The sequence below is a fragment of the Numida meleagris genome, chromosome 4 (genome assembly GCF_002078875.1).
Source record: "Numida meleagris isolate 19003 breed g44 Domestic line chromosome 4, NumMel1.0, whole genome shotgun sequence".
NCBI classification, from domain to species: domain Eukaryota; kingdom Metazoa; phylum Chordata; class Aves; order Galliformes; family Numididae; genus Numida; species Numida meleagris.
In genome coordinates this window covers 36,201,159-36,217,408 of record NC_034412.1, presented here as the reverse complement: position 1 = coordinate 36,217,408, position 16,250 = coordinate 36,201,159, and the positions used below count along the sequence as shown (strand labels likewise).

The window sequence follows — 16,250 nt, the reverse complement described above, 5'->3', positions numbered from 1 at the left end:
AGAGCCAAAGCCTTGCAAGACAGCGACAACAAAAAGCAAGAGAGGAGCAGAAGTCAACTTTCTTTGCTTTGTTTCTTTCAAATCGCACTTGGTGCTAGCATTTACTAGTAAGGATCACGGCAGTGATTTTTATTTTTAAGGCGCTTGGTTTTAAGTAGGAACCCAGACAGGGAGTAAAGAAGCAAAGCCCGCTGCCTAAAAGGCATTCAAGTAAAATAATTAAAGCTCAGACTTGACGGTATGCCAAAAAAAGGCTGAGAAACACATCTGATTGAAATGTAAGTAAATTCTGAGAGCCTTTTACCAACCAGAGGCTGCATAAATACCAATAACTACATGCCTAAAGGGTAGCAGTCACATCTAGAGACAAATGTATTCCAATATGTGGGCAGCGTTGCTAACTGTGCTTACTTGTCTTTAGGAGCTAGGATTTTAGGTGAAATACATTCAGGGATTTTCAGCAGTGTTTTAGGGTTTTCATTCAAATCATAGGATCTGGCAACAGCGTTTATCCTGTTGGTACCTGGGATGCCGATTTGTGTCTTCTCTTCGGGGAGTTCTTTGTGGCCATCACCGATCTTGCCAGCAGCTGAAAAAGTTAAATGGGCCTCTGTAGCTTGTTTATCTCTTCTGTCTTCAATGGTTGCAAGGAATAAGCTGTAAAAACACACTGCTGGAAACTGTCAGCAACAAACCACGTACCTTTGCTTGCTGTGCCAGCTACGTGGGAGCCAGCAGGTTCCTGCGTGGGTGCAGGTGCTGCAGGGCCGGCCTTCCTGCTGCCGCCAGCAGATGTGTCGTGGTGCCCTCGCTGAGCCACAGCGGCCGATTCGATCCTTGCCCAGTAAACAAAGTATGACTGGACTACAGAGATGCTGTTAAAAGATAATTATGCAGGAATTTACTCGCGCAGTGTCATTAATAAAAGATCAGAATACTCAGCTAATCAGGAGTGCTTTAATCTAAAGGCAGCACGAAAATGCTTTAAAGGATTAGCCCGTCACACGTTTTATGTTACAAATAAAAGATACTGGGTCCCATATGAAAGATAGTGAGTGAAGGATCACTCGTAATTACAATCAGTCAAAAATGTGTGGGAAATGAAAAAAAAAAAAAAAACCGCTATTATATTCGCTGTGTTGGTAGAAGTACGTTTGGAAAACTTTGAATAGCTCTGCGTATAATCTTCCGTAGGCAGGGAGACAACAGAGGTATTTACTAATTAAAACAGGTCAGTGTAACTTGTACAAACAGCAGAATAGGTAGAAGAAGCCACAGGCACTCTCCTCTCAGCCCTTCAGTATTTGCACCTGCCTCACACTCTGCTTTTCATCAGGTGCCAACCTTTAGCCACGTCCCCAGAGCGTGGGGAAGCTTCATCCTGGGGGAGAATTTCAGCTTAGATCGCTCAGTGCCTGTGAAGATGAGATAAAGGGGGAACGACCTTGCTTTTTCTGTGCTGAATGGTTCTTGTGAGACACTTTTAAATGGAACAAGGAGCTTTCTCAGATGTTGTAACACAAGTTATGAAACATGGATTTACGATGCGGCTGGGGATCACCTCTACAGCACGTGCCATTTGCTTTCTGCATTAAATCTGCCCAAAGTTTACTGGTTTATAAGTAATTTTGGGGGAGGATCTGAGAGCAGGAGCAGCAGCAGAAGTGGGAGATGGGGAGAGAGCAGGGAGGAGGGAGCAGCCGGAGTTTCTTCTAGGGACGTGGCCCATGGCTGCTGGCACGGTGTGGCGGTGGCGGGGAGAGAAGAGAAAGGCTGCGGGGCTGGTTCGGAGGGCAGCAGCTGCAGGGAGCAGGGGGAGTCAGCGTGGGTGGCTAGGAACAGGCATGGCAGCATCTGAGTTATTTTTATCTGTTTGCTTTTCACATGTTTTTAATAGTATTTCCCAGTCTGAAGCAGTGGGCAAAATGGAAATGCTGAGCGGAAATATTTTTGTTTCAGTTAATTTGTGTTGAATCACGATGAGATGTGCAAGCCACAGCACTCACCAGCAGGCCTGCGTTTTGGGGAGCAGCCAGGGATCTGGCCAAGGAGTTTCTAAGCAATTTTGTAAAGTCAAAACAATTTAATCTATTCCAAAATGAAAAATCCCTGAGCTCCCTCTGAGACAGCCAGTTAGATTTTGACCCAGTGCTCCCCACCTAGTTTTCCTGGGAGTAATTCTGTTTACATTTAACATTAAAAACAAACAAACAAAAAACAGTAAATTAAAAAAAAATCAGCACAGCAATAATATATGACATTGTCCTGTAGGCAGGGAAGTCCTACAGGATGTGTTATTTAGAAAAGCAGACAGAGCCATCACAGTTCTCTCCTTAAGCCTTAATATTTCTGTTTCCTAACTGCGTAGGCTGTCATTTCCCAGTGCATTTATTCTGAGAAAACAGTGACCACGTAACTAGAAAGGAGCACTACCCAGCAGATGCAAATGGGAATTTATGTACCAGTTGGGACACTGTTGCAGGACTTCGTAAGTGTTCCACTCTCTGGGATTTAAGAGGCATCAAAGCACTGTGCTAGAAAAGTACAATGGAAAAATACAACCAAATTTTTGAAAGCTGAAAGATGAGAAAAACTGGTACTGTGAAGGCGCTAACGCTGGTTAGGAATGTGTAACGTGTTCTTACAAAAATTTGATGTCTCCAATGGGTTGGTCTGGTGCTTTCCATACAAAGGACAGGTTTCTCTTCAGGGACTTGTCTGAGTGGGTGACAGTATCACCATCTTCAAAGCAAGACAGCAGCTTGGAGCCAGGAGGAATGAAGACAAATGTGCCAGCGGTTTCATCGTTAGACACTTTGCGAGCTTGAAGCAAAAAGCCCATGAAATCCCGGCTGCTCCTCACTGTCACTGCAAGACAAAACATGGGACACCAAGGGATTTGTGTTGCGGTTCTCAGGTGAATTTTTTGTGATGGAATTTCCATCGGCACCTGTGAAATCAAAAGAAAACCTTGTCAAAAAAACCACAGCATCCTACGATCTTTGCCCTTACAATCTGTGTCGGATGTGCTGGATACAGGGTGCCAGACTATAACTTTGTAGTATGAAATTGCCCAGGCAGTTGGCTTGTGCCTTCTTCCCTCTTGATTATAATGCTAACCACGCTGCATTAGGCGGTGTGCAGCCACTTCTAAGGAGAGATTTGGGTACCACACTGCGCATACACGGAAGATTGCAGACTGCCCTTGAAGGAGAGTTATTTTGGATGGGGATGGAAAGGGAAATTGGCTGGGCTGGAGAATGGTGCTTTCTCAGCTCTGTCTGCAGCTCAGGCAATCAACCCTCGTGTCCTGAGGAGAGCCCATCCCTTCCGGAGTGCTTCATGTAAGTGTGAGAGGCGGAGGGGGTGGCTCGCCCTCCGGAGGCGCCTCTCCTGTGCCACTGTGTGGTGGGTTCTGTATGGGTGAGCAGCAGCTGAGATAAATCCCACCCAAAGCACCCGAACCTACCGGCTGTGTCTGATGTGCAGCACGGTGGGGATCTGGGGCCAGGCACCACCTGAGAAAGCTTTCGGCAGAGCGCTGCAGACAGGATCTCTCTGTAAGTGCATTCATTTTCTGGTGATGAGATATGGCATAACGCGCCCAGAGCTGTGCCGTGAGGATGGTGTCCCTCTTCCCATCCCTCACTAAGACTAATGTCATCACTCACGATTAGATAGCATGGACTTTTCAGATTCATAGACATTTCTTAAATAATTGTTCCTCTGAGTCAGGAGCGGAGAGCAGAAAGCTGCTCTGCTCAGTACACCGGGTTTTGAGTCACGAATGAGTATAATTTCAAAGTCTGTCTGTGAAACTGCCACCAGCAAAGAGTAATAACTGCTGCAGGGATTTCTGCGGGACTGGGCTGAGACAGAGCCAGCGGCTGTCCTCACCTGGGACCTTGTCTCCCGGGGCATAGAAGGACACGTTGGTGTGGATGGTAACGTAGTTGTTCCTGGGGCTGTGCAGCTGAGCCCGCAGGTGCCTGGGCATCATGTCAGTGCAGGCAGAGGGGCTGGCACCATGCGAGAAAGCAGCCGTGGAGGAGACCAGGCTGAGCACGGTGCATGCGCAGGCGGCCGCCGCCAGGCGGGCCTTCCACCTCTCCTCCATGCTGCGCGGGGATGCGGCCTGCGCACTCACTCCGGAGCAGTGGCAGCGGCAGGCCGTGCGCGGGTCCGTCACCTTCCAGTTAGCTGAGCAGCCTTCCCCACGGCCTCTAAATGAAGAGGAATAAATGATCCCCATGGCACATGGATCCTCTCTGGGAATCCACAGAATTCCATATTTTGAAGTAAATTGTTGAGGTTGGGAAGGAAAAGACCCCACCAGAGGACACGTCTCTTGTGAAGTCATCTGTAAGGTGAATGGCTGGGAGAGACTTGCTCCAGAAATGTGGGTCATATTTAGCAGGGGGAGAGGGCTCTGTGTGGGCATGCTAACGAGTCAGCTCAGCTCCCTCTACCCCTGCTGAACTCCACAAATTCTATGCTTGGTGCTCTGTGCTGTTGGTTATCACCCAGACTGGGTGGCTGACAGAACACACATCTCCAGATTAGACTGGGTATTTTCTTATTCCAGTTTTTCAGGCACTTTTGAAAATGAGGATGAAGAGTGAGTGCACTCTTTATTTATAAATAAATTTTGTTTATTGCATACAGTCCTGCTTTTAATGTAGGTCTTTCTAATCTTTTCAATATGCAGATTTTCCTGGCTTAGATTTTGTTATGCTCAGTCAATAGATAGATGTAAAGACATCAAAGAGAATCAGAGACCGAGGAGGTCCAGCTTACACCTCCGTTTACATCACTTCCAAACATGCCAGCTGATTAAAACCCCCCACATGAAACAGCTTGTGCCCAGCCTGAAGCCAGGAGCAGAAGGATGCAGTTCAACCTTCTGCAGCAGAGCACCGTCACGCTCCCGTCAGCTGCGTGCCAGAGATGTTCTGGGGTTCACAGGAGCCTTGGCCAGACCCCCTGCCCCTGCTGTAGTGGTGGGATGTCCTCATGCTCTCAGAGCCAGTTTTCCAGCTCTGCAGATGCATCCAAATCTTTGCTGGATGAGGTTTCTCGTGGCAGCTCACGAGTACCTCCAAGCAGCAGCTCTGCTCCTCCTGAGGTTCCCGGGCTACAGTTTCCTCCTTTCCATCCTGCCCACGCTGCTTCCCGCGCCCTTCCCCATGCACTGCCAGGCAGTGGGAATGTCACCCCCAGGGCTGCCGCCACCCACGTTTGGGACTGGGTGCGGGTTTGGGCCCATGTCGGCGCTGGCCCCACACACTTACCTCCCGCCTGCTGCTGCCGCGTCCCCAGCCTGCCAGCAATGCATCCCGTCAGGGAAGGTCTTCTCTTTCTCCTCTAATGGGAAGCGCAGCAGCTGTTACTGCTAGCACCCGCTGACCACGGGAACGCGCCGGCAGTGCCCAAATCCAGCCATAATCACATTAGCTTTCGTCTTCACATCCCAGTCACTTCTTTTCTTTTTCTTTAAATCTCCAAGCTTTGGCAGTGAAAACAAAGCAAATAGCAAGGGAGTTGGGGGGGGCGCGGGAAGGGGGGAGGCAGAAAGCCCTTGGATGTGCATGGGCCACGCTGGGCCCCTGCAGAGGCACAACGGAATGGGAAGCTGGCTTGGACAGGTGCAATCCACTCCATCTCACGTCATCCTTCTGACAGGTGCTTACCCACCTGAGCCAAAAAGCCTGAAAATGGGCTTTGGTGTGCATCTGTCACGCACAGGCTTACATAAACAGCCCATCTGCGTGCCAGTACAAAACTGATGTGGCCATAAAAACGCTGCTAATGCCCATCGTCACCTTGCCTGTAATGGGCTTTGCTGTACTTCAGGAGGTTGCACAGCAGGTGATGGCAAAGTGGTTCTGGCTGTAGCAGCATCCCTCACTACCTTCACCAGGTCCTTGGCCACCCCTGGTCCCAGCCCCTGTCCCTTCAGGCTGCTGTGCTGGCCCGGACCCTTGGCCAGCCCCGGCCACCAGCGCCAGGCCAGTGGGGCAGGGCTCTTGCTGGAGCTGGAGCTGCCTCAGGGCTGAGGCTAGGCCTTGTGGCAGGAAATGCACCCGGCTTCAGCACTTACAGATGGGAGGGGTGATGGCAGAAGGCTTGGTGCCCTCAAGTCCTCCTCTGCTGACAAACGTGTATCTGGAGAGGTGGAATGAGTTCTTGCTGGTGCTATGACCTCTGCAGGACACTGCAACACCCTGCCCTGGTCAGTGAGTTGAGGAGACTTGTGCATGCTTTGGTGAAGTTAAAACATCTGTTTAGCTGTTCTGAAAGTGTGGAAACTGGTGGTACTGGGCTCTTAGCAGACTGCTCTCCTCTGTATCTGAAAAAGGCCTTAAATTCACTGGATTGCAGAATATAATGCAAGGCTTCTGGTTTTCCTTCTTTTTGTCAGTGGAAGCAGGGAGTCTTAGGTGTAGTAGTTCAAACAGAGAGAGAAGTAGTTTGCAATAGTGCTTCTATTTCAGTTTGCAATTGTCCATACTTGACGTATTTTTAGAAAGAGTATATTTAAGTAATTTTATATTAGTAGCTAACCCTTTCTTGAAATGAGCTAGTATCTTCTGGATGTTCCTCACTAACATATTCCCTAGTTAAACAATCCCTTTCCTCTAATTCCAGATCCAGACCTCTGCCAATCCACAGGGAAACTTCTGAACCCACCAAATGCATTGCAGCCATTCTGACATGGAGTGACAAGACCTAAAAGCAACACTGCAGGTAAATGTGCATCGCTGAGTTATAGTGTGGTGTTAGAGCATCACACAGCCTTCTTCAGCTGCTGCTGTGCCTTAGGCACGCATTTCATTGTGCACCTCCAGCAAGCCCCAGGGCTCACATGGCTTTAAGCAGCACCATGGGGCTGCAGGGTGTTGCCTGCAGGTAGCCCAGCTCTGCTCAGTAGCAGGCCAGAGACTTGCGCAGCCTAGACAGGTCTTTACCTGCCTGGCTGGGCTGAAATACAGCCTTACGCTGAGTTCGTCCTTGCTGTCTGCACTCAAGCAGAGAACTCAAAGGCTACACCGTGGCAGTCAAACCAAACATCAGCACTGCCTTCTGCTTAGAGATGGAAAAATCCCGTCTCAGTCCCCACCACGACATGAGCACCTACCAGCAGCCCCCAGCTGCGAGTTCTAAATGCCAAGTGACAGGCGTTTGCTCCCAGTAAGAAATACAGTCCTCCCCGTAGCCTTTGGTTGCATCACCCAACAGGACAGCATTGCCTCAGTCTTTTCTGGCCAGAGTTGTGACCTGGAGTCGTTTTTGCTCAGCCTTGCTCAGCGCATCTCTCTCATGATGGGGCCCAGACACAGACAAGTGGCACTGCTGTCACTGGAGAGAGTTTGGGCTTTTTTCCTGTCATAAATTTCTTTGTTGTTAGGAAGCTGACGTGGAGAAGGGGATGTAAGGCAACTTACTCCCTGATCATTGTTTTCTCAGCGACACTTCTGTTGCAGATTTCTAGAAGAGAAAAATATTCCATTGCGGTAGAATGAAGAACACTTTACGAACTGTCATCTTGGGGTTGACCTGTGCACATCTGTGGCTCTGTGTTTGGGGAGATCAGGGAAAACGGGATGCTTCTCTGACATGTAGTTGGAAGGAGGGTCAGTAGAAGTACCAGCAGGACCTCCTGCTTCTATCCAGTTGGCTGTTTTTGCTATTCCTCTATCAAATTTAGTGAAGTTTGGTAGTGGGTTCAAATGTTGTTGGGAATGAACTAATATATACACACGCATACAAAATACAGCGTCATTCTCTTACAAGTTCTGCTTACCCTTGCCCCAGCGCTTTATTTTGTAACTACTTGAAGGTGCAGGGGAGTGTGGGTGGGGTTGAGGGGAGGGGTGATGCAGGGTTCTTTCTGGCTCCCAGTAAGAAAGGCCTGTCAGCAAATGGCTAACTGCTTTAATAGGACAGAATAAGAAGATACAGATAGTGAGTAAATTGCACCTCCCTTCAGATGCTGGATGCTACGTTTTCAGATAGCATTAGAGCCTGGATGGATTTTTCCCACGTTCTGCTGCACAAAGCAGATCTGACCCTGCCTGAGGAGAGAAGCTCTCCCTTTTGGCCACTTGAACTATTGTGCAATCTCCTTACAAGAAAACAGCTCTGCTCCTGGAGGCTGTTCTCACGAGAGCACCTTGCCGTGCTGCACGATGAGGGCAAGGCCAGGCAGGTGGCGCAGGCAATGGGAGCTGCCCGTGGGCTCCTGTTACACAGAGCCAGCTCTGGTGATCCCGCAGCAAGCAGCCTCTGCCGTCCGTGAGAGCTGCACCCCAGGCGCCTGCTTGGCTCCACCGAACCCTACGTGTGCAGCAGCCTCTCAGGTGAGATCAGTACCTCTCAGGAAAAGCTGGCTGCTCTGCCCCTTCTCTGCTTTGGAGAAAGTTGGCACAGAAACCTCAGACTTACAACAAGTGGTTCTACAGTTTGTTTGCTTTCAAAAATGACAGTGAGCTGGAGCTGGCTGCAGGCATGGGTTGGCATATTAAAGCTCAGGCATCGGTACCATCAGTCAAATGCTCTAAGGTGTCACTCTGCAAACACTTCCACACATTCTTGACTCCTGTGAACAATACAGCTGAAACCTACAGCTGCATGGTGTAATCCCCTCTTAGAGCCAGGCAGGAACCTTGTGGCTTAACGGGCAAGTAGTGCCCAGAAGGATTTTGGGTGGCTGTTTTGTCACTGAAATGATGTGAAAAAGATGGTCATAGCTCAAATAAGTAACGTTCAGAATAATTTTGCATTAGATTTCCTTTGAATCAGGAATCACACGCAACACAGTAAGTTAAAACAGGTTCTAAAAGATAAGTAAAGTAAATCCAAGATGGCTGTTGTATCCAACTCAAATAACATCCAAACATTGGAATGCCTAGTTGAAGTCAGGCTTAAATGTTCAATTGACTTCATCATAAGGGCTGAAGTTTGAATTAAGGGCAGAAGTCTTGTAAAATGTTTGTGAAGGTCACTGATAGTGGGAATTAAACATACAATTCTTGTTACTTTTTAAACTTGAATAGATTGCAACAGCTCTTCTTTAATGCAAATTTTCCTACGTACTTCGCATAGCAAATAGTGACCTCGTGATCTAGAATACATTAACAAAAATCTCAGCATTTTAAACTAAACAGTATTTTCTAAGTTCATGGTTTAATATGTGATTAGACCATGCTCTGCCTTTTGAAGTAGCAGATCACCACTGGAAGTTGTTCCATAACTAGCCCTGTAGAAACAGAAATGCAGTTGAAGTTAGAGATGCAAACTCTCAAGAACAAAGCAAAGGCTATGCCAAATTTGTTGTTACAGCTGGGTAGGTGGAGGAGAAACAGAAATGAAAAATAAACATGAAAATTAAAAAAAAAAAAAAAATCTCTGACTGGAATAACACAGTAACCTGCCAGCTGTATATAAATGACAAAACAAATGAGAAACTGCACACTCTGCTTGGAGGCACAGCTTTCTTTTTTTTTTAAGAACTCCTTTACAAAAGAGCAAGTTGGTGATTTGTACTTGCATTCTGGACCCTTTTCAAGCCCTGGTCAAAGAATGATAAATTACTGAAGGATATTATAAAGTAGCGTCTCTATTTGTGTGTTCTGTAGTGGCTTCTGAAGTGTTTAATGTTGAAAGGTTAACTATTAATTGCAAAATAATTTGGAATTATTCCCTAATCTTTATTCACAAAAAAAAAGCAATCCACGTTCTCTCCCATGGATAATTGAAATGTTTCTGTTCCCTACTTGCATCAGAGCTACTGGTTCTTGTGTGAATGTAACATTGCCCCATTCTTCCCAATTGTCTTGTGCTTATCCATCTACAGCTAGAAGTATTTTTTTATTCATGGAGGCACTACTAACGGCTCAAAGAATAAAGCGGGCCTTCAGAAAACTCATTAAAAACAACAACTTAAAGAACGTCACCACAAGGTGCGGTACCCTAAATTTTATCCTTGTCTTGAGGAGCAAGAAAACATTCTGAAAACTCTGGATGTTAAGTGCAGTAACATCAGACTACCTGAACATTCATAGTTTATTTCTTGGCTGACTGCAAATAAAATCAGAAGCTATTTTAGAAATTGATGCAAGTATCCGTCTAAAACTGAGCTGGGTTTACTCACTGGTCTTTGATTAACTGGGAGCATTGTTGCAGAATGTAAACAAGTTCTGACTTCACTGCGTACACAGAGATTTCTCTTCCCCTAACACATAACCCATGCTATGACCTCAATATATTTTTTTCACATTTCTGGCTAGAAATGAGACAATATGGATGGTACTAGGTTGGGGGTAAGCGGGTGGGAGAACAGGAGAGAACAGTTTGAAGAGGATACACATGTTTATAAAAGCTTTTAGATTTCCAGTCTGCTTTAAAGAGTAGCTTTAGATATTAGTTAAAATTGCTTTTTATTGAAGAAGTCCTTTGTGCGTGGTAAAGAGATGCAAAAAGAAAGGTACTGCAAGCAGGGGTGGGGAACAGAGGTAGGAAGTGATGCGGCTGCGAGCTGTGCTGGGGCACCAGCTGAGAGCTTTTCACCGGTGACTGACTTCCACAGCGGGTGCAGTGCTACCCCTTAGGGTTTTTCTTCCATTTGATTCAATTCTCTCCCCACCCCCTAACTGCTGAAGTGTCACTGTTAAATCTCTTGATTCCAATCCCACAATTCGAGATGTTTTGGGTAATTTAACAGCCAGCAGCTGACTTCTTTATCCAATGACTCTTAATGCAGTTTGGCATTTGAAGTTGACTGTGTTTTCTGAAAGGGACAGGTCATTGTCACCAAATGCTTCTCCCTTACCAGCATTAGTTAAACCACTGTTTCGCCATGACTGCATGGCTGTAACTTGCAGTTCTTCTACACCTGCTTACACCTACCAGTTAATATTGTTGTGACTGTTAGTGTAACCAAACGAGCTGGTGCTCTGAATTAGTCTTGTGACACTGTTGCATGCTTCATTTTTATTTCTGTACAGTGGGACAAAACAATACTTTCAAACAGAACTACTCAGGAAGCTTACACTGGTTTCCATTTATTTTTTAAAAAATTAAGCACTTGAATATTTCACCTGTGAATGATTAACTACAAATGAAATAGGTCTCATCCATTTGGAGAGATTCACAAATACAGAGCAGCCTCCTGGCATCTTCACATCCTTCTCTTCTGTGTGCTTATGTACAATACTGTGAAAAGAAGAAAGCGACACAGATAAGAGTGTTTCAGTAAACAATGTGCAAAGGCTGTTTATTTAAAACATATTACTTCCATGGCTTTTAAAAATAAGTGTAACTAATCCCATTCAGCATGAGCAAAGTCAAAATTTTTTAAGTGCAGGTTCCAAGAAATGCTATCAAGATTTACACATTATGCACTGACTTGATTCAGTTTTAAATTCATAGTCAAACTGTAAACTCCAGCAGATGCAGGCTGCACAGGGGGAGAATAATAATGCTGCAGGATAGCTGGGTTTAAGGAGAGCATGATAGAATTTTTAAGCAGCAGAATTAAGGGTGTTACGATCTTTCAACAAAAGCTGGAAATCCCAAGCGCTTCCTGCAAAGCTGGCAAGCACCTATGAACCAGCAGACATCTTTCACCTACTTGGCTGGTGCTACCATAACATCATGTAGTGCAATGCTACCCATGCACTTCGTACCCATGCTCTTATCTTGGAGTGGAACTACGCAGACTGTATTTTGAATGCCCATAATATGAAATTACATCACGCTCTTAAACCCGGAATGTCTTAAGTTCTTTGCTTAGCCTGTACTCCATTCTTCTGCCTCTCATCCATTTGTTTTTAACTTTTGTAACAAATTCTTATTCCCATAATTGATAGTCCATCTGCAATGTCACTGTACTCCTTATTGTAACAACCTAAATTCCTTACAAAAAACAACAACAACAATTTGACCTCATTCAAGGATTGTTTCTTTTCCAAAATGGAACATGACTACGTAACGTGAGGTTCAGTTCTTGTTCCTTTCTATTCCCTCTTTCCTGGTAGCTTAGTCAAACTCTGCTTCATTTACCTTCTCTACAAGTCGCCTCGCGTCTGACTTGCGAACCTTTTCCATATTCAGATATTCTTCTCCCTGGTGTGTCCCACTATTATAGCCTAACTAACTGATACCACAGCACCATTTCAGGCACCTGGGCTATTCAAAAGCAAGTTTCTCTTGTGGTGGGAAGGATGCTAATTGTCCTTAAAGAGAAGTACAATCCACCTGCAGCACTGGGATGTTCCAAGGCTCAGTAGTGAAGTGCAAGTGATTTTTCTCAACTGCTAGTAGAATCTTCAGTAAAAAACAGCCTCCAATACTAATGAACGGCATTCAGGTCTGAGGAAAAGCAGAGACACTGAAAAGAAGCACTGTAAAAAGGAAATACAGCACAGGAAGGAGGAGTTACCATTATTTCCTCGGATAAACGCATCTCCATACTTGTTCTTTAATTGTCCATTTACATACTCTTCTGTCTGTTCCAGAGCTATATTCATATACCCATCCAGGCAAGCCAGGACACCTGAAGAGAGTGACAGTTTAAAAGTGAATCAACTCAAGCTTATTTTGAAATTAAACAAAAAGGCTTTGCATTTGAGCAGTACAAGGAAAAAAAACTGTATCTTCCTAACAAACTAGACCCCCAGGCATAGCCAGGTGAGTCAGACAGGGGCCCAGAGAGTGTTCTTAAAAGAATTAAACTGAGAGTAGGGAACCCCAGGTCGTGTATATGAGTGGGTGGAGAGAGCTCACTGAGACGTCCTGAGCCCTGAAAGATAACATCTTCCATTCTGAAAGTTTAGTTGTTCCTCCTTGCTTGTGTTTTATGCCCTACTCATGAGAAGAACCTCTGACACGAAGTGTAACTGGGCAACCTAAGAACAAGGCTACAAGGTGAATTTTGACCAAAGCTCGTCAAGGATATATGCGAGAAATAACCCTTCTAATACAGGACACCATACACATTTTTCCAATTTATTTTCACTCTTACAGACCTAGAATAATGTGGGCTGCCAGTGTGATTTTTGTGTAAATAAAATTCTACATCATCTTCAGCAGGGAAAGGGTTTTCAACTGACACTGAAATCTTCAGCCAAGTTTCATTTAACTAATGAACAAACGGACTATTTATGTAATGAACTAAATGTGGGGATTAACAGATGTGAAGAACTGCTCAGAGAATGCAACCCCATTTGCTAACTGTGTACGTAAAACAACTTCTAACAAACTGCTCATCTCCATCTTGCCTGTGTTTTCCTGTCTTCCTCCTTGCACACAGACAACGCTACTAAAAATACAACTACTAAAATGGACGAGAATCTAATTTACCTGGCATTAAAACTGAAGAAATGCAGTATTTTGGCCGTATTTGAGGAGGGGGAGAACTCCAGTCTGAGAATCTTCCCCTAGGGCATGCTCTCATTTTCCAGAAGTGTTACCATAATATCTCCCATTAAATAATTAGGAATTTAGGTTTTGCTGCCAACTTGTAATGGCTTGCGGATTGTTATTTTGCTCTACGTGTTTTTCATCCCTCTGTTTCCACATAAATGGGGAAAATCTGACTGGCCACAAAGTGTTTTAAATGCACCAAAACCTCCCAAACCAAGTCAGAACATTCTCACTCCAGTAATCCTGAGTGCTTCGAGTTGCAAGAGAAAACAAATGTTTGCCCCAAACTGAAATTGGGCTGTGGGTTTTTTTTTTTTAAACTATCACTCAGCTGCCTAGGGTGCATTTTCATTTGTTTCACTATCTTCTTCCTTTTCTTTGTATTTACACTCAGGACGCTAATAGCATTACGTATTGTCGCTGCCCACCCCAGCTCATATTTTACCTGTTTTTTTTATCTGTATATAGAAATGTTTTATGTTCATATCCATCTGTACGTATTAATCTACAACTGATTACACGTGCACTTTCCCAGGACTTCTTCCCTTAGAAGTGTACAACGCTTGGCAGCGAATCAAGACATTTTACAGCAGCACACAGCACGTGTACCAGGCAACTGCTGTGCGCACAGAGCCTAGGAGGGTGGAGGTGCAGACGTAAAACTAGCAGCGTAGCCTACAGGCAGAATCTAGATAGATCTGTAATAAAAGCCTGAGATGCTGGGTTTGCTGATGTTTGGTTTATACAAGTCATCAAATTTCTGTAGAGAAGTGAACTGTGTATTTCTCAAATGTAAACATCATAGAGGTTTCTAGCTGCAGGCTCACATCAAGTATGGGAAGGAGGGAGAACAGAGGGAATAAAGAAAGGAAAACAAATCGTGTACTACATTGGGCTGCTGTCAAAACGCAAAGATTCCTTGTCACAGGACAAACAATTTTGTCTCAACAACCGCTAAGATAAGCCAACTGAATTAAACCTGTCTGAAGTAGCAGACTCTGGTATGATCATAATGTTTAAATCATTCCAGAATAAAGCACCCAGTTTGGATGGTCATAGGAGATGCATGATAAGAGCATCCAAACTTAACTAAAACTAAAATAAATAAATAACTGTACCGGCTGATACTCTTAGCCTAAGGGGAGTAGGAGTAGGACATCTCACTGAACAGACAAGTTTAATGGATTGCTCCAAAAACACCCTATAATCATGCATACAGTACATGAAGGTAAACAGATAAGTTCTCAAATAAAACGGATAAGACTGTTTAAAAAACAAAACAAAACAAAACACTGGGCCTATAAGAGCAAAAACCACACAAAGCTTTCTCCCGTATCCCTGTGAGTCTTGATCCAAGACAAGTCTAGGCAGTTGTTTAACCACAAACACAAACTACTGTTTCATCCCTCATATAAGAGTAGGCTTATTATTGACAACACAGGTTACGGGCTGAAGCTTTACCGGACCGAGGTCTGTGCCAGGAATTAGAAAACAGGAAGGAGAAGAAAAGGAGTAGCTTTAAACAAGGTGTTCTGTCAGCGCACTGTAAAGGGGACTGCCTGGCCGTTTTGGGAAGTGTCATCCAAGCTTAGCTTTACAAACCTCCTTTAAGAAAATTGGACTCGCTCAGCCTCCACTCTAATCACGGTGACTAGAGATATTAATGATATAGGTAACTTTAATCTCTACATCTGTTAACCTCTTCTTCATCAGCCTCTCCAGTTTTTTGTTTTTTTCATTAGTGTCACTATCCTGAGGTCTGTGTTGACATACTCCAAGATGCTAGATCACACTGTTTTGCTTTTTAAGAGACACACATCTGTGCCAGCCTCTCCAAACAATGAAATCATAGAGACAAGTGGGGATCTTACCTCGATAATCGACTCCAGAATTTAATTTTACAACAACTGGCCTTCCAATGATCTGTTTTAGGAAGTCACTAGGAGTTTGCTTTCGTAGACTCATCTTGATTTTTCTTGGTAAGCTGGGAAGAGATGTGAAATTAGACATTTGGATAAGCAACACCCCCCTCCCTGGAAGCATCCAAGGCCAGGCTGGATGGGGCTGTGAGCAGCCTGGTCAAGAGGGAGATGTCCCTGCCTGCAGCAGGGCGTTTGGAACTAGGTGATCTTAGAGGTCTCTTCCAACCCAAACCGTTCTGTGATTCTATAACACGCAAACACGGACTTTTAAGTGCTGAGTACAGACAGGCCCCTGGTTAAGGCATGAGAAAATCTGAAGGAGTTGAAAGCGAAACCTTATGGGTAAATGCGGGGACACAACTCCCTGAGCCACAGAATTAAGCTTTCCATTTGTAACGTTCTGTGCGTTCCAAAGCAGCGCAAAACCTATCCCGACGGCCCCGTCCCAAGCGGGCGCCCCAGTACCCACGCGGCCCTCAGCTCCCGCCAGGCATAAGCGACGCCCAGGCCGGATACGCGTTCGGCCCCAGCTCCCGCCCTACCGAGCCCCCTTACCCGGGGCAGGGCCCGTCCCGCTCCCAGCCGCTCGGTTCCCCGTCGCAGCCGAGCTGGGACGCGCCGCCGCTCGCACTCACCCGCTGCTGCGCGCGCCCGGCCCCGCGCTCGCGGCCAATCAGCGGCGGCCGCTACGGCGCGGCGGCAGGGACACGCCGGGCCGGGCGCGCTCGCTAAAGCCGAGCGGGTTCCGGGCGCCCCGAGTCGCGCTGCCTCGGCGCTTCAGGGCGGAGCTAGCGCGCGCGGGTAGCGGGATGGGGCCACCTGCTCCGAAAGGACGGGTCCTCGGCCTTCTGCGTCCGCGCACCGAGCTGTGGCCTGTTGTATGGAAAACCCTCATTTGTGTTG

The 16,250-nt window shown here is 45.9% G+C and overlaps 1 protein-coding gene across 3 annotated transcripts; it reads right to left on the bottom strand.

The window, feature by feature from the left end:
- On the bottom strand, positions 10,981-16,034 carry LSM6 (LSM6 homolog, U6 small nuclear RNA and mRNA degradation associated). Of its 3 annotated transcripts, none has more exons than XM_021395477.1 (4): positions 15,903-16,034; positions 15,297-15,409; positions 12,443-12,556; positions 10,981-11,214 (listed from the first exon to the last, which is right to left on the bottom strand). In XM_021395477.1, exons 2-4 carry the CDS (start codon positions 15,388-15,390, stop codon positions 11,180-11,182), a joined length of 243 nt encoding a protein of 80 aa, XP_021251152.1. In that variant the 5' UTR covers positions 15,391-15,409; positions 15,903-16,034; the 3' UTR covers positions 10,981-11,179. The 3 variants fall into 3 exon arrangements, with proteins under 3 accessions (XP_021251152.1, XP_021251153.1, XP_021251151.1); XM_021395478.1 differs by having other exon boundaries at positions 15,983-16,026; XM_021395476.1 differs by lacking the exon at positions 15,903-16,034 and having other exon boundaries at positions 15,297-15,483.

What these genes read in the sequence shown, in the direction of transcription:
- LSM6 (XM_021395476.1), bottom strand. Translation starts at nt 15,468, where the DNA reads ATGCTTCCAGGGAGGGGGGTGTTGCTTATCCAAATGTCTAATTTCACA. An exon ending in TTCTGGAGTCGATTATCGAG is followed by an intron (nt 12,557 to 15,296) that starts GTAAGATCCCCA and finishes CACTCTCTTCAG; the next exon opens with GTGTCCTGGCTTGCCTGGAT. An exon ending in GTTTATCCGAGGAAATAATG is followed by an intron (nt 11,215 to 12,442) that starts GTAACTCCTCCT and finishes TTCTTTTCACAG; the next exon opens with TATTGTACATAAGCACACAG.